This window comes from Siniperca chuatsi, linkage group LG24 (assembly GCF_020085105.1).
Source record: "Siniperca chuatsi isolate FFG_IHB_CAS linkage group LG24, ASM2008510v1, whole genome shotgun sequence".
In the NCBI taxonomy this organism is placed as follows: domain Eukaryota; kingdom Metazoa; phylum Chordata; class Actinopteri; order Centrarchiformes; family Sinipercidae; genus Siniperca; species Siniperca chuatsi.
The window spans coordinates 2,687,030-2,709,724 of NC_058065.1; the positions used below are offsets into that span (position 1 = coordinate 2,687,030).

General features: G+C 39.9%; 3 protein-coding genes across 5 annotated transcripts; all 3 read right to left on the reverse strand.

The window, feature by feature from the left end:
• Positions 1-480: 480 nt before the first annotated feature.
• plaat1l (phospholipase A and acyltransferase 1-like) lies at positions 481-4,885 on the reverse strand. The gene is made up of 5 exons (XM_044187215.1): positions 4,625-4,885; positions 2,404-2,533; positions 2,065-2,153; positions 1,812-1,976; positions 481-845 (listed from the first exon to the last, which is right to left on the reverse strand). The coding sequence occupies exons 1-5, from the start codon at positions 4,631-4,633 to the stop codon at positions 780-782; spliced, it is 459 nt and encodes a 152-aa protein (XP_044043150.1). The 5' UTR covers positions 4,634-4,885; the 3' UTR covers positions 481-779.
• Positions 4,886-5,047: 162 nt separating this feature from the next.
• LOC122871811 (zinc finger protein 513) lies at positions 5,048-17,935 on the reverse strand. 3 transcript variants are annotated; one of them, XM_044187213.1, is made up of 7 exons: positions 17,778-17,935; positions 17,235-17,466; positions 14,393-14,515; positions 12,498-12,632; positions 10,682-11,188; positions 8,806-8,996; positions 5,048-7,937 (listed from the first exon to the last, which is right to left on the reverse strand). In XM_044187213.1, exons 2-7 carry the CDS (start codon positions 17,272-17,274, stop codon positions 7,323-7,325), a joined length of 1,611 nt encoding a protein of 536 aa, XP_044043148.1. In that variant the 5' UTR covers positions 17,275-17,466; positions 17,778-17,935; the 3' UTR covers positions 5,048-7,322. The 3 variants fall into 3 exon arrangements, with proteins under 3 accessions (XP_044043148.1, XP_044043146.1, XP_044043147.1); XM_044187211.1 differs by having other exon boundaries at positions 8,806-8,999; XM_044187212.1 differs by having other exon boundaries at positions 8,806-8,999; positions 17,235-17,462; positions 17,778-17,934.
• A 721-nt stretch (positions 17,936-18,656) lies between these two features.
• Positions 18,657-22,216, reverse strand: LOC122871824 (cilia- and flagella-associated protein 251-like). Its single transcript, XM_044187241.1, has 2 exons — positions 21,436-22,216; positions 18,657-20,291 (listed from the first exon to the last, which is right to left on the reverse strand). The coding sequence occupies exons 1-2, from the start codon at positions 22,163-22,165 to the stop codon at positions 19,960-19,962; spliced, it is 1,062 nt and encodes a 353-aa protein (XP_044043176.1). The 5' UTR covers positions 22,166-22,216; the 3' UTR covers positions 18,657-19,959.
• Between the last annotated feature and the right edge of the window lie 479 nt (positions 22,217-22,695).

Below are 22,695 nucleotides of genomic sequence, written 5' to 3' on the forward strand. Positions count from 1 at the left end.
CAAAACAAATAATGATATTATGAGAATAGGAAAACAATGAGATAATAAAATGATAATTCAAATTATTTTAAAAATGAAAACCGAAATACATGAAACTGTAGCACCACGAGGACTTGGTGCTTCTGTACAAGCTTTTTTTGTTTAAAGTTGAGAAGGTAGCATTTATTTATGGTTAAAAACATTTTGATTAAAGATGCAGCAAAATTATCAAGAACAATAGAAAATAAAATAAAAGAGATATAGATATTTCTTTCAACCATCATTTGTGAAATCTTTTACTCATGAATAAAGTCTAAATATTTTGAAAAAATGTCAATGTTATGAAATAAAGTTGTAATTTCACAAGATCATATTGTAAAATCATGACTTTATTCTTGAAACTTTTAGGACTTTTTTCTTTTAAAGTTAATTGATCTAAAATATTACAACTTTTTTTTCAAAATGATATATATATATATATATATATATATATAAAAATTCAACAGCAGAGCTAACACTCTCTTGTATTAATTCCAGTTTAGCGATGGAAGTTTTTTTCTGTAAACAAAATTTTTCATTAACAAACACAAGTACAAAAGCCACGTAGGCTAATCCAAACAATGCAAACATTTTTTCCTACATATATGCAAACTCTTTTCTGACTTTTTTTTTTCTTATATTATAAAAAACATTTATTTTTCTCTTAAAAATGACGACTATATCATGTAACCTTCGTCTTGAAATCAGGAGAACAGTGTCGCCCTCCAGTGGTTGAGATGAGAACTGAACAGCAGGAGTTTTCACAGTTTTTTCTCCTCAAACAGCTTCTTCCAGGCTGGCATGATGTATTCATAAATCCTCTCTATCTGTAACACACACACACACACATTAACTTTACATAACTGCATGTGGTCACCACACATTTAAACAGACACATACGCAGCAGCAGCACCTCGCTCGCAGGCCAACCACAGACGGATCTTCCCTTTTTAGATGGACAGTTTTTAGAGTCCCGCAGAAGTGAAAGTCTCCAGTATTTCACAAGGAAAAAACTAAAGATTTGACTTGTTCTCCACAGACACTTCCCGAATCCCTGAGAGGTTGTACCAGCTCACTGAGCACCTTAGGAGCCTGGTTATTTATATATATATTTAGGGATTTATGGATGAGTTAAATACTCAGTTAGAGATGGTGAGAAAGCTAAAGTCTTAAAGGGACAGTTCACCCCAAAATCAAAAATACATATTTCTCCTCTGACCTGCAGCGCTGTTTATCCATCTATATTGTTTTGGTGTGAGTTGCAGAGTTTCGGAGATATCTGCATTTTTTTTTTAAATATAATGGGACTATATGGCGCTCGGCTTATGGTGCTCAAAGCGCCAAAAAAATAAACAGCAACGTCTCTTTCCAGAAATCACGACCCGGTTACTCGAGATAATCCACAGATTTGTTGCGAGCAGTTTCATGTGGGAAGTATTTTCTTTCTACATGAAACTGCTCGCAACAAATCTAGTCCCATTATATATAAAAAACGCAGACATCTCTACGGCCGATATCTCCAACTTCTTCTGCAACTCGCACCAAAACAGTCTAGATGGATAAACAGGTGAGAGGAGAAATATGGATTTTTGATTTTGGGGTGAACTGTCCCTTTAAACTGCCAACCTGACTGCACACCTGGTGAAAATACCTTCTACATGTGACAAGTGGAGCAGAAAAAGAGATTGCTGTTACACCCTACGCTGCCCTTGGAGCTCAATAAAAGCCTTCCACGCCGTCTGAAAAAAGAAAAGCAAATGAAATTTTAATCTGAGACGACAATCAAACAATACCTGTTCAGATTTCTTGACTCCGTATCTGAAGAGCGTCGCCTGGTGCTCGCTGTTATGAAACAGGATATCGAACGTCACCTCGCGCCCCATCATGTCCTCGATGGCCGGCTTCACCACGCCGTGGAAGTCTCTGGCCGGGAACGATTCGTCCAACATGTTGTTGACCTGCGACAAGTCGAAGGGACTTATTGTTTTTCACTGCAATAATTCATGATATTTTATGAGACTAGCAAGTGTTTTCTATGCGAGTTACCTTGTATTTTTTCCCCAGCAGCTCCAGTGGATCCAGTTTGACCTCTGACTTCATGGCTCGGCCAAAGAGCAGCAGCTTGGAGTCTGAATCTGACAAACAAACGTATTAGAAGTGTTTTAAAGTTCTGGTATGATCATAGAAAGTGCAATTAAAATTCCCAAACCCCCTGAGTACGTCCATTTTTGCTGAGATCTGATAGCAATACATTTATTTCAAGATCTAGTCATTTCTAGAGAATGAGCTGATTTCTTACTTTGAATATTCTCACTGCTCTGGCAGATGTTTGTACTCGTTTTAAGAAAATAAGACTCAGGACTCCTACAGCAGGAAAACACCAACCTCGACATGTCAGGTGAGCAACGTAGGGAACCCCGTCCCTGTCTCCGTAGTACACCGCGAACTGAGAGAAGTATTTGTTCCTGGGATACTCCACGATGTCCCCCGGGAACAACTTGGGGTGGGAATGTTTCTACAGAGACAAGAAACAGACAGTGATTATCATGTGATGGAAAATAATGTAGCTTCCCCGCTTCGTAATTTTGAGAAATATCTCGTCAGTTACAGGACAGATTGATGTCAAATTTCTAAACTCTTTGAAGTGAATGACGTGACAGCTTTTGCCACCTGGAATTATATAAATTCTGCGTTCGTGATTGTTTTTGGGTTTGTGTGGGAAAAACTATTAATCATTATGGTTATTAGCGATCATTTCCAGACAAAAGGCCTTATTTTTCCATGTAAACGAAACCCCCCCAAAATACACGATACAGTTTCTGATTAGAACTTCAGGCCCAAACTTCAAAACCTAAGCTGTTGTTATTGATCATTGTCCTGGTCAGCTACTGTCACACCTGATTTCCCCCCAGATTTAAAGTCACAGGCTGCTGCAACCAACACATCTGCCAAAATATGGAGGCCATGACCTCAGTGTCCTCCATGTTGGCTCTACTTAGAGCCTCAACAATATTTCATAGTGTTCAAAGTCGGCCGTGCGAGAAGGCGGCGATTATTTTTATTTAACCACGACAAAAGCTGAAGTCAGGAAGCCACAAAATGAGAAGTGGTTGTATAAATACCACTCATTTTGTGTTACACATCATATCTTTTTTATTTCCTTCTATTTCCACTGCTTTAAAAACGTATATCAATGCTTTTCATAAAACATGGAGCCACTTTCTAATAAAGCAGATTTCATAAAAAGGTATAAAAGTCGTAACTAATGATTAATAAGAACAACTCTTATTACCAGGGTGTGAAAAAAGCCAAGAAGCTTTATTAATGACACTAATGTTTGCAAACATGTTAGTAAGTCGTTAATAAAGCGTAATGGAGCTAACGTTCAAATAAAATATAATTTTTGCTGTTACAAATGTTAATAAAGTCATTAATGAAGGGTGATGGGCTTCTCAATTTGTAATAAGCTATCAGCAGAGAGTTAGTAAGTCACTGATGAAGGATTTGTACAACCATTCATCAAGTCAACAGAGACGAAACCACAACAGCAAACAAATCTGAAAGTGCATTTTAACATTTTCACCGCTTTACGGAAAGCTTGCCATCTTGAAAACAAGAGTCTACAGCCACACTTAGGCACAGCAGGGCTGACATGTTGACGTTTAGCATGTTCACCGTCTTAGTTTAGCTTGTCAGCGTGCTAACATTTGCTAATTAGCACTAAACAAAGTACAGCTGAGGCTGATGAGAAGTATTGGACACATTAAAATGTTGGCGCTAGATGGAAAGTCAGAGGATCACCAAAGTTACAATTCCTCCTGAGGGGAACACGAATGTCTGAACCACATTTCATGTCGGTCCATCCAATAGCTGTTAAGATATTTCAGGCTGGGCCTCTAGAGGGGCTTTAACAAATTCTCAGAGGTTCCCTTTAAGAGAAAATGTGATTTTCTCCAATTTAATGGAGAGAGAAGAAATAAGGGAAGAGGAGGGCATAAGATAATCTCAACAAAGTGTGACATGAAATCTGTCACATGTCTTTGTCTTTAGTGAAATTGAAGTGAATTAGTGGGACACCAAAGACTGCCATTAGTGGACAGTTTTAGGAAAACTCTGAGTAACAGTCCCAATAACTCTTATATTTGGACAACATGAACACATGTAACTGAGAATTCAGAACAAGTTGCGGCTTCTGCCACACTTTCCATCAAAATGTGAGTACGATAAAACTTCAGAGGGCAGTGCCTTTTCTTTTCAGTACCTCCTTCGAACTGACGAGTTCAGCATCTAATTCTTATTTTCGAGAGTTAACGTTCATCTATGGATTTTGGTATCTTTTTTTCCAGAATGTCGCTCTTTGAACGCTCTGGTGAATTTAAGAGCTAAAAAGACAAAGCAAGTGTGAGATTTTCACATCTTGGCAACCCAAATACTGAGCTATAAAGCATCAGTAAAAGATTTATTAACCTTTAATAAAGCCGTTGGTTTCACCGGACAAACCTAGACATTTCAAATTCAAAGAAAGATTTCTGCACTAATCTTGGCAGCAAAAGTGCAGATTAACATTCAAATAAAAGATGAAATAATTAAAAAACTAAGTACTCACCAGGCCCATGGGTTAAGGTATTTACTGTAGCTTTCTTCAGTCACTTCTGCAATTAAACCCACAACACACACACACACACACACACACACATGCAGGACCCCCATCTGCTTTACATACAGGCTGTACAGTCTGTCACAGTCGCAGTAGACTGACCTCGCCCCCATCACCCTTTATCACGTTTACGCATCATCAAAACTCGTTTGTTTTTTTTATATTTGATGTTGTGGTGTGTCTTAGCTTCACTTCAGATGTGTGTTTGTGGGTGGGGGTGATTTTTGGGGAAGATTTCTGCGGTTTTTACGTGAAATGTTGTGTCAGGGAGCACCACGGGTCCCTCGGTGTCCTCGTCCCTCCACCTCTGGGCGTGTGAAGCAGGTGTTTCCTAAACAGAGAACGTGAAAGAGGAAGTAGCTTCAATGCGGCTTCAATCAGACTTTTTTTTATTAGAGATATGAAGGCACCGTGAACAACAAACCTGGCAACAGCACTGTGACGACAAGATCTTCACACGTTTTTATTTCTGTTTGTGTGCAGGTCGAACAAACAAAATACAAAAAGTGTTCATTAGTGAGCTTTAGAGGTGTTGGTAGTCAGGCTAGCCGTTTCCCCCTGCTTCCAGTCTTTACGCTAAGCTAGGCTAATCACGTCCTGACTTTAAGAACTTCTCATCAAATTTTGGGAAAGAAAGCAAATAAGCATATTTCCAAAAATGTTCAACTATTTTTTGAAACAGCCTTCATTAAAAATGTACAACAAATTGTAGATGCGTGGTTTTCACACACTAGCTCTGACTCTGATGTGACTTTGAGCTCTGGGGGCTTTTTTTTGCTGAAGCGTATCACAAAAGTGCCGAAAATCTTCCCTTTTTCAGAGAGCCGCTGCTTGTTGAACACCAACCGTCATTTATAAAAGCAAAAGGCCAGTTCGTTGAGTAGCTGTGGCTTTTAAAACGTTCACGCATTCTCCAGCCAGCTTTGTTTATTCCATTGCATTTCTACCTCAGATGTTTGCCCAGCCTAATAAATTCACAGTTTTGACATTTAGATTTGAGGCGGAGCTGCTTTCTGAGCTTGGACTTGATTGACTGCTACTCGATTCGACAGCTTATTAATAATGCCTGAAGAAACAGTGTTTTGGGATCAATGCCCTGGCAGAAACCTACATGTTAATAAAGTTTTGTCGAACACGAGCTGAACATCTGAACCCGAATCTCGTTCTGTGAGCCCAAATTTTACTAACAAAATACTAAAATAAACTGAAATAAATACCAGGTTGTTCAATGTTTGATGGAAAATTTCATGGTTTAATAAAATCAGAGTTCTTTAATGACTAAATATGTTTTTATTCTTCCCTGAATTGTTAACGTCTGAGAGGTAAACAGGCTGATTTGTACTAAATCTAGGCTGAAACAAGCTATAATGTCCTCTGAATTACTAAGAGAAATTATGAAAAGCGTCTGGAATAAAAAGGTATTTGAATTCCAGGATATTCCAAGATATAGATCTAATAAATTCTGGTGCCAAGACAAAAGACAAAAAAAGGCATGAAATTCCTCCTGAGGTTAGGTTCAGACAGAAAACTGGCCTCATTCAGACAGCAGGGCTCCTGTGCACTTCCAGGCTGAAAAGCCTTTAAAGACAGCGAATATCATGATTTAACGGCATTTTGACCAGCTGTTGCTGCAGTTTGAACATGTAATTCTGGTTGAAGTAAGAGATACGCGTGGCTCAATGCAGAAAAGCAACGACTCATTTTCTAATATTCAATATTCTGGAAATGTTTGAGTGTTACATACAACAAAGTATTAGGGCCACTGTTTAAAACAATTATTTTGCAAATAAAGTTGTGAAAAAGGCCACGACGTTATGAGAATGAAGTTGTAATTTTAAGATAAAAAAAGTACGTCATAATGTTATGACTTTTGTTTGATTTCTTGTTGGGACGGGGGTTGTTTTGTTTTGCCCTGAATAATCTATAGCGAGTGACGTTTCTGTCTCATCGACATCATTTTCAGTCGCCACAGAAGTTGTGGTAGCGGTTTCTAGGAACCGTTAGCATTTGCCTTGCTGACTGACGAAATATGGTGATTTGAGAGTTTTTATTTTCTTTCTTGTCAACAGTTTTAGGGGCCATTTTTCTGTCACAATCTTTCGTGAACACAGCTAGGTAGCTAGTTAGCTTTGTAGACTGGGGAAACAAGCACAGGTGTGCGCGATGATTCAGAGGTCTGGAACCAGGCTGAAGCTGCACAGGAAACCCCACCGAAAAACTGAATGAGTCCAATCTTTCCTGGATTTTAAAAACCTGACCCAAACTGAATCAAAACCACTTAAAGCTTGTGAGATGATGATCCAGCCTGCTATTATGAAACAAATCCACAATTCCACCCACACTTACAAAATATAGATTATCTGTAGAGAAAAAAATAAAACATTTGAATTCATCACATTAGCTTCGTGACACACACACACACACAGTTAGAAAATAGAGATCAGAACATGAGCATGTAGACTGCATTTACTAAAGTGTGTGTGATGTGACACACACACACACACACACTAATGCCCCTTGATAAAGTCAGTGCAGTACTACAGTCTGTCAAAGGCACCTGAGTTTAGCTCCAACCTGAGCTGGAGGTTCACCAGTGTATACAACACACACACACACACACACACACACACACACACACACACACTCTCTAACTGTGCTCCTGTCCCTGACTCTGGCTCTCCTGAGTGCCTTTGCCCCAGCTGAGGCCGTTGGTGGGTGCGTGTTTGTCCCAGCTGTCCGTGTTATGTCCGTGTTTCCTCTGGTGCCGTTTGTAGTTGTCCCAGTGGCCCGTGGTGTAGTCGCACTCGGCGCAGGCGTACGGCTTCTCGCCCGTGTGCCGCAGCATGTGCCTCTTCAGGTTCATGCTCTGGTTGCAGGAGTAGCCGCAGACGCCGCAGTGGAACGGCTTGGCGCCCGAGTGGATGCGCTCGTGTCGTCGCAGGTTGGCGAGGTTTCCGCAGGCGTAGCTGCAGGATGGACACTGGTAGGGCTTCTCGCCCGTGTGCACGCGCAGGTGGCGTTTGAGGTTGTCGAGGTGCGAGGAGGTGTAGGGGCAGTGCGGGCAGGCGTGGGGTTTCTCCTCAGAGTGGGTGTGGGAGTGGCGGGCCAGGTGGTTGGGGTAGTGGGACAGGAAGGGGCAGTGAGGGCAGCGGTACAACTTGGTGCCACGTTGACCCCGCCGGGATCCCCGAGACACGGTCGGGCTGCAGGGAGGCCCGGATCCGTCTTTGGAAAGCAGGTCCAACGAGCAACGACGACACACCTAAAAATGAATACAGAGTACAAAGGTGTCGTTTCTTCAGATTAAGGGGGAAGACATTCAGTTGGGTTTACTGACTAAAATCTCTCGCCTGACTCTCCAGCCGCCAAAATCCAGATGAGAGAAGCTCTGAGGTGATAAAAAGGCTGAAACACTCATCTGTGTTGCCTTCGTTTCTTACTGTGCGCTCAGAGCAATACGCTTTACCAGCAGCAAGGATCCTCTCAGGCTACATACAGGCTGCCCTAACCTGCAGACACTCACTCGGGGCTGAAAGAACAACTTAAACCCCCTCTGCATCTTTTTTTTGGGTAAAAAAATCCTTTAATATTTTTTTATTTTATCTGATTCTTTTCACGTAGAAACAAGATAAATTTGTGACAATGCTTTGTACAAACATATCCGGTTTAATAATATGTTTGCAACAAATACAGGCTTGTAGTTTAATTGAGGAAAATAACCGCAAATTAAATCACAATTGCACTACTGGTCCGAAAAATCGCAATTATAGATTTTCATTAAATCGTTTAAGCCTAGTTTTACCGCAGCACATAGTAAAATCAGTGAATGGGCAACAAGAGGAGGCAGGAGTTGACTCTGAGGGCAGCCGACAGCTTCACACAGCAAACGAAGTCTACTATTAGTAGAAAAACTTGCAGGTAGAAAAGCTGATTATTATTATAACCTGCGAATGTGATGGCTGAGTTCCTGTTTGTTCATAGAGACGGCTTGTCGCTATGGAAACAAACAAGACATTGCACAACCTACTTTTTCCAACATAACATTCACATGGAGAAATAGTTTTTCTACAAGCGATGAACCCTCAGCTTGACTCATAATTAAACAAAAAGAAGAAGAAGAAGCAGCGTACCTGTCCTCCGTCGCCCTCCCCGTCCCCCTCAGCCTTGTCCCCCTCCAGGTCGGCCTCCTCCAGGGTGAGGCCACACACCTGGCAGCACAAGGGGAAGAGGAGGACAGGGAGCGGGGCGGAGGGAGAGCCGAGGCCCCCCAAGGTCTGGAGGTAACCCGAATCCTGGGACACTCGCAGGGTCAGGTCCGATACTACTGCATGAAGACGAGAGAGGAAGAAAAAAAAAAAAGCATTTAAAAAGTGCTTTCTTCATATGAAATCAGTTTTTATTTTTACAGAGAAAAATCAACAGAGTTTGGTCTGATCTAACTCTCAAATTCTACTTTGCATATTCTTTTATTGAACCATGATAAACATTAGAAAGCCCCACAGAGAATAGTCCTAAGTGTGACTGCAGTTTTTACTGATAATAAGAAACTTATCTTCCATCTCCAGCTCAAACTTCCTCCTTTTACTTCTTCTTATTTACCCGACTTTAAATATGAAAAAAAAAATCCCTTCTGGTTCTTATTTCCTCTGATGGTTTGACTTCCCTACTGACAACTTGTTTGTTATGTCACTGTTTCACTCAGTTGTTCTGGATAATCATCATCTGTAAGGATTAAATGTAAAAGTGTTCCTCGTGATGCAGCCGACTTCAGCAGAGTTTGGCTACAGTCTGATAAGCAGTCGACCAGAGAGAACTTCTCCTTATTTTTCAAATTCTTTCAGTTTCAACTGGTTGGTTCCTCTTTTCTGCTCTGCTGAGTGCTTCCAAAACTAAAATGTTCCCCTGTTGGCTAAAAGAAACTAATTTTTTGCTTCAGGCAAGAATCAACTGTATTTACATTACATCCCATAGGGATATTTTTATTTATCCTTCGGCATCCATGTTGTCATCCTACTCTTTCCTGGCGCCTTTAACACGCTAAGCAACTTGTATTCGTTGTGTGTGGAGTCTTTGTTACAAGTGTGGAGCGCAACATTTGCATTTCGACACTGTGGTTATGGGATTCAGTTGACAGTTAAAAAAAAGTTATAAAACCAGGGCATTGAAGTATGTACGACAAAATAATCTAAACTCAACTGTCCCCTTACTCTGAGCTTTCAAGTCTTTCAAATCTTTATAATCTGCCCAAACTTCCCTGCAACCAGTAGGTTCATCACGGTATTTTTTTCTGTAAAAACAAGACTTTTTAAATAAAATAAAAAGGACCTCTAAATAATTATTGGTAATCTGCAAAAGTGGCTTCTTTCAGCAAAAGTAGTCATAATGTGACTGCTGTTAAATAAACAGAAAAGTCATCCACAACTTCCCTCAACCAACGCAGATGTTTACGGACAACAGAAACGTCTTTCTACTATTAGTATGTGAAACAAAAAAATCAGTTAGTTCATTAATCAAAAATTAAATCAACAATTTGATACTTGATTAATCATTCAGGTATTTATGAAGCAAAAATGCGAAGAAATCTTGGTTTCCAATGTTTCCAAAATGTGCTGCTTTTCTCTGTTTTATATCGTTGTAAACTGAATATTTTGGGGACTGTTGGTCGAACAAAAGACATCTGAATTTGTCGCCTTAGGGCCTGAGAATCGCCGGAATAATCAATAATGAGAGTAATCATTAGTGGCAGCCCTAATTCCTTTGACAAACTGGAGGAGCTGACTGTGCATCTAAATGTCCATGAAAACGTCGGAGAACCTCTGATCAAGTTTTTAACATCTTGGGACCATGTTGGAAGTCATTGCTCTCACTTTAACATGTTTTCCTTTAGATTCAATGTGGTTTTATAAATGAATCAAATCAAATAAAAAAAACCTCTCCGGTCAGTCCTTCACTACTGGTGTTTCAGTGTGTAATAGATCTTTGTGTGATCCTGCAGGTGTTTGTTACCTTCTTCAGTTTCAGCATTTGCTTTTTTCCGTCTCCCTCGTCTCTTCTCCTTCTCCCTCCTCTGTGGTCTCTCCTGCGTGTGCATGCGCTGGTGTCTCCGCAGGTTGCCGAGGGAGCTGCAGGCGTAGCTGCACTGGTGGCAGCGGTACGGCTTCTCCCCGGTGTGGGTGCGGGCGTGGCGCTGCAGGTTGACGAGCTGGGCCGAGGCGTAGGGGCAAACGGGGCAGCGGTACGGCTTCTGGCCGTCGTGGGTCCTCATGTGGCGCTTCAGGTGGTTGGAGTAGCGCGAGGTGAAGGCGCACAGCGAGCAGGAGTACAGTTTAGGAGGGATGTCAGCAGCTCCGCCTGTCTTACCTACACTTCTCCTCTTCCTGTCGGAGCCACCGCCGACGGATCGGTCCGCCTGGTTTGAGCCCTCCACCTGAGAGGAGTCGATCGAGGCTTCATGCTGGAGCCCTTCTTCGCAGGTTAGACAATAAAGCTCCGCCCCCAGGTCGAGGCCCACACCTGGAACAAAATAAATCACATTTTATATGAAAACAGAGGGGCAACTGAGCAAGATTAGTGCCGGTCAGTGAACTCCACAAAGAAAACAACTATCAGTAATCTCACTCAGTATGTTGTTGGTACCATGTTCAAACCCAGAGAACTTTAAATCTTAGTGAAGTTCCCAAAGTTATCAAACATACAAAATATGAGAATGTTTCCATATCTGGAATGGTGCAGCCATGAAAACACAGAATCACGTTTGAATATTTCATTCAGTGCAAACATCATGTAACTTAAATGCACAGAATGATAATGTCAAACAGCAGAGGGAGAAAACTACGTTAACAGAATTAATTAACTGCGTGTGAATTACATGATGGAAGGTGATGAGAGGCAGACGTATGATTTAAATAAAAGGTGAAATGACAGGAGACACTTCAGCTCCTGAGGATATATAGTTTTTGGCAGCTGTTGATGCAGGTCAGACAAATACTCTTGATTAAAACTTAACTACTGCTTATTCACAATATGATGTGTGATGGAAACATCGACAGCTTAAGTTACTGTAAAGGTTTGTACAAACAAAGCTGTTAGTATCTTTGCATTTTCTTCCTTTTCTGAAATGACAACTTCATGTATATGAAGCTAATGACCAGATTTACTACGTGATACACAGTATTTATTAGTATTTACTATACTTTTCTTATTTTTGGATTGTGTAAAATTCTCATGAAATTCAATTAAAAGTTGTTAACAACAAAAAGAAGATGATGAACTGTCAGTATTTCCTTAATTATGATGAATTAAAATTCTTATAAAAAAATACTGAGAAGCACAATAATGTACAAGGAGAGCTCTAGAGTTTGATTTTTCTTGCATGTAATGTGTGTTTCTGTGGAAAAAGTAATGTCTGGATGTGAGCTTAAGTTTCTCAATGTATCCAAACAGTTGCAGACACTTAAAAACACAAAACACAACATAAAAACACAAAAAAAGAAAAAAGGTGTAATTGCCTAATGTGGCAATCTTTGGCTCTTGTTTTCTTCTCGTCTTCGGTTTCTTGTGAACATTTGGACTAGTGTGTTATCTGTATGTTGATTATGAGAGAATCAGATCAAATCAATCTTTGATGAGGCATCTAAAACATGAGAAGAAAAAAGAAAGGCAGAAAGTGTTGGTATAATGGTGAGGATGAGAAACATGGTGAAGGTCACAGATGCCTGACAACATGTTGACAAAGCTTCACCCTTTATATTTTTATCCTGATTGTTTTATTTATTACATTTTCTAAAAAGGAAAACAAAAGTGAAACGGGTACAACACTTACCTAGATCTAAACCTGCCCCCAGAGGCGTGTCTCCCAGAAGTTGACCACATCCTTTACAGGAGAGGAAAGCTGGGAAGGTGGAGTCTGTTGGTGCTGAAGGGTCGTCCTCAACGCTGAGAGAGAACACCGTCATACCTGCAGAACAAACAAACAAAAACCTTCATATATGGAGATAAAAGTTGCTTCATTCTGACGGGAGACAATTCAGAATCGCTCATATTTTATAATCACAAGAGACACCAAACCACGAGAGTATTTAGAAATTTCAAAATATAACGTGAACCTGACACAAATTCTGTTACTTTTCTAATGGAAACTGCAACCAAACATATTTGTTATCAACTTTTTCCCATACCATGTGTTGTGCTGAGTTTTATTCAGTAAAAATACACAACCCCCACACCTTTTTGTGTTTAAAAACTATATATCTTTAGATCTTGTTGCCCTCTTATTGTTCCATTTAAACGGTGTGAATTGGGGGGGGCGTGTGTGACTGATCTGATCAATAAACACTTATGTTTGTGGTCGTATTTCCTGTTTATCTCAAAATAAATGTGCTAATCAGAACATGTTTCATGTCTGACTGTATATCTTACATTTTATTTTACACCAGCCATCTCAGCAGCTTTAAAAAAAAGCAGCATTCTTAATCTCATAATCAAATAAAGTCACTTTGTAGTCATACTTCAGTCCCGGGTCTTTCAGTCTTTTAGTTTGCACAACCTGACTTAAACTAGACTAAAATTCTCACGGTTTTCTTTGACTAAGAGACTAAAACATCCAGACTAAAGATTACATCAAAATAAGGATGAAGTGGCTTGAAAATGACTATCACAGGACTGAGGCAAAATCAAGAAAACATAACAAAATTAACACTGCTTTTTGGTCGACACAGAGTAGTAGTTACAGTCACTTATTGAAATGAGTTCACAATAAGCACTTCTGACACGTGACGGCAAGTCTGACACATTTGAACTTGTGAATTATCGTATTTGCCTGAATATGAAACAGCTCTGATTATAAAACAAACCCTGTTTTCCAAACATTTGATCAGACTAGTCCTGTTGAAGCTTCTTCTCTCCTAAAAGTGAAACATGAAACGAACATGAATTCCATGTTTGCGTAGCTTGTCTAATTGTGTTTTCACACGCTGCTAATTCTTCATTCTGTTAATCTGTCACATGCTCGCCCTCCTGTCAGACTTTCTCCGACTGCTTCAGACTGTCTTTTTGATCTCCGCCTAACGACACTTTGTGACAGGCGTAATTCTCCGCAGCAAAACACGTGACACGAGCCCTGAAGGTTAAATTGGGATATCTGACTGTAAAAGACTCACTATGAACTAATTAAAGAAAACCACGAGCCTAGAGAGCAGTTAGTCTCTCCATTCAAAGAGAAAATCTGATGTTGTGTCTAGTCCTCAAATATAATACGGCCGCTGCTTTTCCCCCAATGTGATAAGAAAAAACAAAAGCATCTTTTATTCCGGCCAATACTGATGTAGACATATGAAAACTGAAGACAAACACTTACAGAGCAGGTCTGACAGAAGCCTGGGAGCAAAATGTACTGTTTGCTCCTCTTAACAAGACACGTCAGCTTTGGCAGGACTCTCTATGTACTTACTTACACCTACAGTTTATGCAACACCTTGAGCTGAAGCCTCATTCAGCTTTAATTCACAGTGACTAAGAGGATAATTTTTATTGAACTATTCTTTTAAGGTGTTGTTAGTCTTGTGTAAGTCCTACAACCGTACTGAAAGTAAGTTTTATCTTTTATCCCACTGCATCAAGCTTTTATTTTGAAGGTTTGACCAATGTCTCGTAGACAGCCAAAACTTACCTTTGTAATCAACTACCTAATGTATAATCCAATGTGTGTGCGTTACTGACCGGACTCTCTATCCAGCCCCATGATCTCTGAGTCTCCAAACTCCAGCTCTCCGCTCAGCAGGAAGTCGCTCTCCAGGACCAGGCAGCCCGGCTCACACACCACCGCCCCGTCCTCCGACTCCACTGGACACACACAAACATTTCTCATGATTACTTGTATAAAACATGTCCAAACACACTACCACACACGTTACCTAAACAGTAAATAAAAACAGCGAGCTGGGTGAGAGTGAAGCTAAAAAAACTGAGCTGCCATATTGACTAAAAATTATATTTCCATTTGAGAGCATTAAAAGGTTTGGGTGTCATTGGGCGTTTGCTTTACTGATAAAAGTCCTAAAACATACCTTTTGGTAAACATTTGTTAAATTATTAGCATCAAAAAGACACTGAACACGCCGTCTTCTTTTCTAAAACCTTTGGATAGACACACATACAACTGCTTTACACATTTCCTTGTAAAGAAAAGGGAGCTTTGTACACTGCACATATTACAGAGCAAGATGTGCTTAAGAAAGCTAGAAAAGTTGCATTTGGGCATATAAAACTGGAATCGTGTGCGACTAGCTTTTGGCTGTCGAAACTGGTTTGAGACAGTAACAAAAGTTAAAGAAAGGCAGAGCGATAATCAAGATTTGTGCTCAGGAAAAGTAAAAGAAGAGTAATAGGAGGTGGAGAGGAAGCGAGAGAGTAAAATGAGGAGGAGACAGGAGCAGACAAGTAAAGGAAATCAGTGAGGATGAGATAAGGAATGAGGCTGAGTCAGGAAAAGGAAGAGGAGTGAAAGAAGGGATGAGAAATAGAGAGAGAACACAGCACTGGTGATCCACGACATTTCCATGCACTTAAATGGCTGTTGTGACACTTTCAGTGATCCAGCTTTTACCCATTCTTGCTTTTCCCAAAACTTTGCTGCAGACCTACTCTTATTCGCTGCAACAAACGTGACACCAACATTTATTTTTCTAAACCTTAAAAAGAGGCTGGCGCTCCTAATGGCTGAATAGTGCCACCTAAAATAATAATAATAATAATAATAAAACTTGCGTGCTTCACAGAGAGAGAAATAAAATACCACAGTGAATAATAAAATACATTAAAAAGATAAATAAATAAAATAAAATAAACAGCCAGTTCAGGTAAAATCAGGATCTGCTTTCAGATAAAAATGTCTTTTGAAACGAAGACACTGACTCAGACAGCCTGATGTCTTCGGGCAGGTTGATCCAGAGCCTCGGCGCCCTGATAGCAAAAGCTCTGCCCCCCTTAGTTTCCATCCTGGACTCAGGATCAGACAGGAGACCCCTGCCCGAAGATCTCAGACTACGTGAAGGTTCATAAGGGATTACAAGGTCTAAAATATAGTCTGGAGCCACGAAGAGCCGTAAAAGTAATCAATAAGATCTTAAAATCAATCCTGAAACCAACAGGGAGCTGATGTAAAGATGCTGAACCAGGTGTGATGCGGTCGCACCTCTCGGTCCTGGTTTACAGCCGAGCAGCTGAGTTCTGAACAGTCTGCAGTCGTGTCAAAGTTTTTTGATTAAGACAATAAACACTATAAAACCTCAATAGAAAATCCAAAAGTGAGACATCACTGTGACAATCGGGCCCAGTTATTGGTCAGGTGTGTAAAGGTGTGAAAGAAGGCTGAATTTGAACGTCTCTATCACGAACTTGTGCAACACCGTGAACACATTTTAAAGAAAGACTCTCTGAACGTGCTATTCTCATTTATGATTCATCAAGTCTCACCCCTCTCTATGACGACAGTGTCTACGATGAGATACTCAGCCTTTACTTATTTTAACTGAGTGATACAAGATGCTGCTTCCTGTTTTGTTTAGTTTTTTTTACCCTTGCAGTGTTAATGTGTCTGAATTTTACAAATAGTCAAGTGTTCAACTGTGAAAAGTTATTCAGACTTATAGAAGCAACTTGGTGTCAGTTTTACTCAAAACTTAAATAAATAAATAATAAAACTCATTTGAATATGAGGGTGTAATGACCTTTCTTCTGATTCCACCACTCTGCTGTCACATGTATGTGACGTTTACGTGGTCGTTCGTTAGAAAACGAGCTGGGGAAATCAGGTTTCTGTAATCCCAGACCCCGATTACTTAGTTTAGTAAAACTAAGTTCTTAGTTTAAGAAAACTGGCGAAAGCTGACTAAAGCCTGGTTAGTTAAGTGCAGGTAAAGACACAGGTGATTTATGGGAAGGACGTCGCTGAAGCACCATAGGATGAACCCTGAGCGCAGACAATGGAGACAAAATTAAGAAATAACAACAAGAAATTTTCCAGAGCAGAAGGGAGCACATGTAAAAAAAAAAATAAATAAATAAGGGAATGAGACAGAGGTAAAACAGGAAGCAATGAAAGAAAGAAAGGAAGGATGACGGGAAGGAGAGGAGGGAGCAGAGAGAGGTCAGGCAGAGGGCTGCGAAGAGGAAGCGAAGAGAGGAAGCAGAGAGGAGGAAGAGAGGAAGTGGAGAGTCCAACTGAGCCAGGACATTCAGGATGAGATAACACACACACACACACACACACACACACACACACACACACACACACACACATCTACTTAAAAAGGACATGTCTCCAATGTCTTCCTCTCATAACAATGAGGAAGAGACCTAGCCTGCAATGTCAATATGTTAGACCAGTTTGGCAACGTCTGATATGGCTGTTTCTTAGGCTAAACGTGTAAAAGGTGTGTTAAAGTGGACAAAGAACAGCAAGGAGCCACTTCCTTAAACTTTGACAGCGACTTAAGAGAAAAGCAGCCCATTAGACACCAAATACAGACTCAAACAGCTGGAGGAGAAGAGTTAAACTCACATTTCACCGGCTGGGGGTTGGATTGTTTTCTCCGCGGCATCTTCGCCTCTCGTCGTCCCGGATCCTGCTCTGGTTGTGGGGCGACACCACACACACACAGTGGGCTCAAGTCCGTCCGTCAGCCAGCCAGGCAGCCAGCTAGCTAACTGCATGTCATCATCATCACCTCCTTCCTCTTCCTCTTCCTCCAACGGACAGTAACAGCGGCGGTATCATCACTGGCAACTACTGCCTGAAACGGAGGGTGTACACCGACACCAGCACCGATTAAAAACAGCTAAACCCTCCCTTAAATTCAGTAAATTTGAAACTACATTTATTTCCAGTTGCAATGTGATGCTAAAAAACATTAAACACACATCTGCCACTTTAAAGCTAACCCTGCGAGTCATTCTTTGTTATTGTTCCGCAGTAAATAGACGAAGCCGTCTTGTTAGCCACCTAGCTAGCTAGTCAACTTCAACATTTAGAAATGAAGCCGTTTCAACTACAAACGTTGAATAAAATCTACATTTGCAGGTGTCACTTCGCTGATAAACCTACCTGTGATAAAGTCCCCAAAAATAGTGTCGTCGATAAAATGTCGCTAACTGTTTCAAAATTAGTCTTTTGTTGCCAAACGCACACCGCTGCTGACAGAGGTACGCCGGGTCCGGGCTCCCCGTGACGTCAGTGACAGGCGCAGAGGATTGTGGGATTTGTAGTCCGTGCATTGGGTCTTTTAAACTTGTCAATAACAATACATGTCCTGTACATATAATTAACCTGCTTCAGGAGAGATTTAAGTAAGATGCATTTTGCAGTTTTTTTAAATTGTATTATCTTCTTTGTACTTTATTTAGTGTCTTTATTTATTTAATGTATAATACTAATATTGTAGACTTTGTTACTTGTATCTTTTTTCCGTGTTATTATAATTATGCTTAGTGGTGGAAGGTGCTAACCAGAGAGCAATGTTTTTGTTTGTTTAGTTGGCTAGTTGTTATAAAATACTTCTCCACATTATTCCTTAAGACAATAAATACGATAGCATAAAATAATGCTCTAAAATAAAATACAATAATACAAAATTACATAAATAATATAAAAATGAGACATATTTCAATAATATAAAGATCATAAAAATGTAGTAGTATACACACAGTAAAAATCACAATCATATATATCTACATGTAAAAATAGAAGTATTAGTAAGTAGTAGAAAACAAATACTGTTTAACCCCACTCCTCACCATGGATCAAAACCTCATGAACTTGAAACACAGGAAAATTTTAACAGCAGAAACTGTCAGTAGTAACTGTCAAAAGACTGGACTGACATTCAAAAAGAGTAATATTAACTCTGTGGCGTTTAAACACATTCAGTAAATTAACTCTGATTTTACTGTGTACCTCTGAGAAATAACACAAAACAAAAATCTGTATGATGCTTTGTAAGCGTGTTTAATATCATTAAATTCAATAATAAATATAATACAATAGTGATGATCAGACTGTGAACTTTACATTAACATATTAGTCAACTAAACATTCAGTTATATCAATTTCTTCCAAAACATATATTAGAATATCACTGTGTTTATTTTCTAGGACTTTATAGATATATGACGTTATGATATTTAAAATATCTTGTTTGTTCTTTCAGTTTAATAATACCATTATGTTCTGTCAGTGTTATGATTTTTCTACATGTTCAGACTCCTGACATCTACGTATCATCAGATGGGTCTGGTTCAATGTCTCTGTTAATGAAAATACCACCAGTGAAAGAATAAAGTATTACATTTTAAATAAAGTACAACATTTTTCAGTTTTAAATTTCAATGGGGAAACAAGTAACATTTCTATTGTGGCCTGTCAGCCTCAAATTTGAGCTTAAAGATTCAATATTGTCCTTGGAAACAGGAGCTTCACAAGGTCCACTTACTGGAAATTTTGCTTAGCTTTTAGTTGCATCTTGTGGCCTTCATCAGCGGATGGATTTCAGCATAGTTCTCATCTAGCTGATATCCAATCTCTGACAACCATTCGCATTGTACAAAATCTAAATAAAATAAGATAAATAAATCTCAAAATTATGTTTTAAAAGCTCTATTATTTAAGTTTATATTGTGCTCACAGGATGCACATTCCTAATATAGTTGTGTTTAATTAAATTACCACAAATGAAGTACTATTCCATCATAAAAATACTATCGCACTGGACTGGGAACGATGAACAGAGGGCAGTAGGTAGGGGAGTCACCAGAAGAACCAGACAGACATGGCTTTATAATAAGCACCTACAAGCTCAGGAACCTCCACATTAGGTTGTGAATGGTAAGATTTATTTGCAGTTGGGGAGAGGATGTGAGGCGTGAACAAGCTACAGCTACAAAAACAGTGAAGAAAAGTGATTTTAAGTTCACAACACACATCGCTGTTATTAATTGAGACCTCAAACTTGTGACCTTTTGGTGCTATCTAAATAAACAATTAAACTTTATTTATCTAACACCTTTCATGAACAAAATTGGAAAAAATCCTAGCTATCCCTTTTTTGTCTCAATTAAAAGCTTCTCATCACAAAGAACCGACATTCAATATGGCGTACCACAAGGCTCTGTCCTGGGTCCACTACCTTTCTCTATATGTTACCACTAGAGGTCATCATCTGCAAGCAAGGGATCACAAAAAAGCTATTCGATCAAGAGAACCAAACCCTCTGACAACATTTAGGGCTTGATCACAAGTTCATCAAGGACTCAAACTCATCAATCCTCTGTCTGGTGTTTCCTCTCCGGATCCTCCTGTAGGACACAGTTTTGTACTTTGATGATTGGCAGCTGCCGTTCTTGTTGTCGTCTGCTTCGTCCGCCTCGCCGTTCATCTTGTGAGAGTTTTCACCTCCTTCCTCTCTGTCTACTTTGTCCTCCTTCACTTCCGTCACAGGGTTTCCTGTGCTGGATGAGGTCGGACTGAGCTCTTTGCCTCCTTGTTCGGCCCTTAACGACGACTGGGCAGCTGCATCCATTAACGTCACTTTCTCCTCCAACCTGCAACCTGAGGCCTGTAGATCTGGAAGCGGAAATATTTAAATTTTTGTTTAATTAAAATACTTTTTAAAGGTTAAAGCATGGCATGAAGTGATTTCACTGTGGAGGTTTTTTCATTATCATTTGCTTTTGGCAATTGAGTGAATGTCATCTTTATGGAATTTTAATTAGATTTTAATGAATGAATTAACTCTCTGGCCTGGATCTCCACAGTGAGGAATTGTGTTCCAGCCAATCATGGCTGCAGTTATGTAAGATCCTCTCTGGACTGCAAACTCCAAAACAAAGTGTACAACTTCCAGCTAGATATTTAAACACTTACAGCAACACATAACTTAAGGTGTTGGAGCTGCACGCTCTCATGCATTTAAATGACTTTTGTTGGCTGACTAATCTGCCTAATTGTATTGCTTTTTATACAGATCTCCTAATTTGGGTTCATTTTGTACTTTTCAAACACAGAACACTGATTTAAAAATGAGCTTTTTCAATTGTTATTTTACAACATAAAAATCTCATAGTCAATTTATTTGAATCAACTCATCTTTTCTCATTAACTTACTATAATTAGTTTGTCAACTTAGATCGGTTATTCATTCATTAATAATTAATTCATCATTAATAGTCATGTTTTGTAACTTGGACTAGTGAAAGAATAAACACAACTGGAAATGAATCCTAACTTTTCATTTCTTGTCAAAATAACTAAACAGCTGTTGGCTCAACTCCTTAATTTCTTAAGTTTGTCTAACTCTTTCACTTTCAGTACATTTGAATTGGCTGATTTCACATTAGAACAACTAATGAAGATATTGAGCAAACTATTCAGTGCACGTTAAGCTTACTCAAAATTTTAAGGCAGCCTGGTCAGTCATATTTTTATGTTGAAACAAACCTGTAAGATTTTCATAAAATCAAACCCCATTTTTTAATATTATTCATGGTCTGCATTTTTGCGGCAAGAGCCATTCGATCTATTTACATTCTGTACTTTACTCTCTATATGGTAGCTCTCATCGTTAGTGGCAGGGTCCGCCATTCCTTCCAATCTTAAGGATCATAACTTCAGTGTTTTTTTTTTAGCGTAGTATGAGTGCACTGTAAAAAATAGACAAATGGCAGTAGAAGCTGTAATAGCAGGAGTGTGGCAGTAGTACTTTGTTTACCTGTCTGTAGTTCAGGTGTAATATCTCGGCCGTCGTCGTCAGCTGCTGATTCTGCTGTTTCACTTCGATGTCCTGGAGCAGGAAATGGTGTCGGTGTTTCAAATCGCTCGTGTTCCTCCAAACTCTGTATTTCCACCTCCTCTGTGGGATCTCTCAGGTTCAGACGAGCAGAAGGTAGATTTGTGTCGGTCAGAGAAGCAGCCGGGGTTGAAGCTCGCTCCATCTCATTGTCGTTGCTCGGTGATGTGGGATAAATGTCCCCGTTGTGGTTTCTGGCAGCGCCTGAGCCTTTCTCTTCATCTGTGAGGACCCTGGGAGCTTCATTTCCTGTTTCTGCACCACCATGACTCAGCGTTTCAGCAACTTCAGAGTCTTGTAGAGGTGATGAAGGTGATGATTTTTGGGAACCTGACTGATCGAGCTGGTTTGGTGGTTCGTCATGTGGTTCCTCTTCCCGCTCTTTACTTTCTTCTCCTGCATTTTCTTCTCCGTCAACCAAGGCCTCAGTTTCTTCTTCTTTTCCATCAACCTGTTGTTCTTGTTTCTTCACCTCCTTATCTTCTTTTTCCTCCATCTCTTCTTCTTCTTCTTCTTCTCTGTCAGTCTGTTGATGTTCTTGATCTTCTTTCTCTGCTTCCTTTTCTCCTCCTTCCTCCATCTTTTCTTCTTCTCCATCAACCTGTTGTTGTTGTTCTTCTTTCTCTGCTTCCTTTTCTCCTCCTTCCTCCATCTTTTCTTCTTCTCCATCAACCTGTTGTTGTTCTTGATATTCTTTCTCTTCTTCCTCCTTTTCTTTCTCTCTTCGGCCATCCTCTCTTCCCTCTTGCATAACCTCCTTTTCTTCTTTTTCCTCTTCCTCCCACTGTTCTTCTCTTTCTTCAACCTCTTCTTCGTCATGGCTCTTCTTCTCTTTTTCTGTTCTTTCATCCCTTCTTCCTTCCTTCATAACCTTCTTTTCTTCTTCACTCACTACGTCTTCTTCCTCATGAGTCTTTAGTTCTTTCTCTCCATCTTTTGCTTCCTGAACTGCTTCCTCATACTCCCTCACTACCTGCTTTTCTCCTACCATTAACTCCTTTTGTTCTTTTCTTTCTTCATCTACCTCGTCTTCCTCCTTGTCTTTCTCTGTTCGGTCATCCTCTCTTCCCTCCTTTTCTTCTTCTTGCTCCTGAGTCTTTATCTCTTTCTCTCCATCTTTTGCTTCCTCCTCATATTCCCCCACTACCTGCTTTTCTTCTACACCTTCTTCCTCTGTCTCCC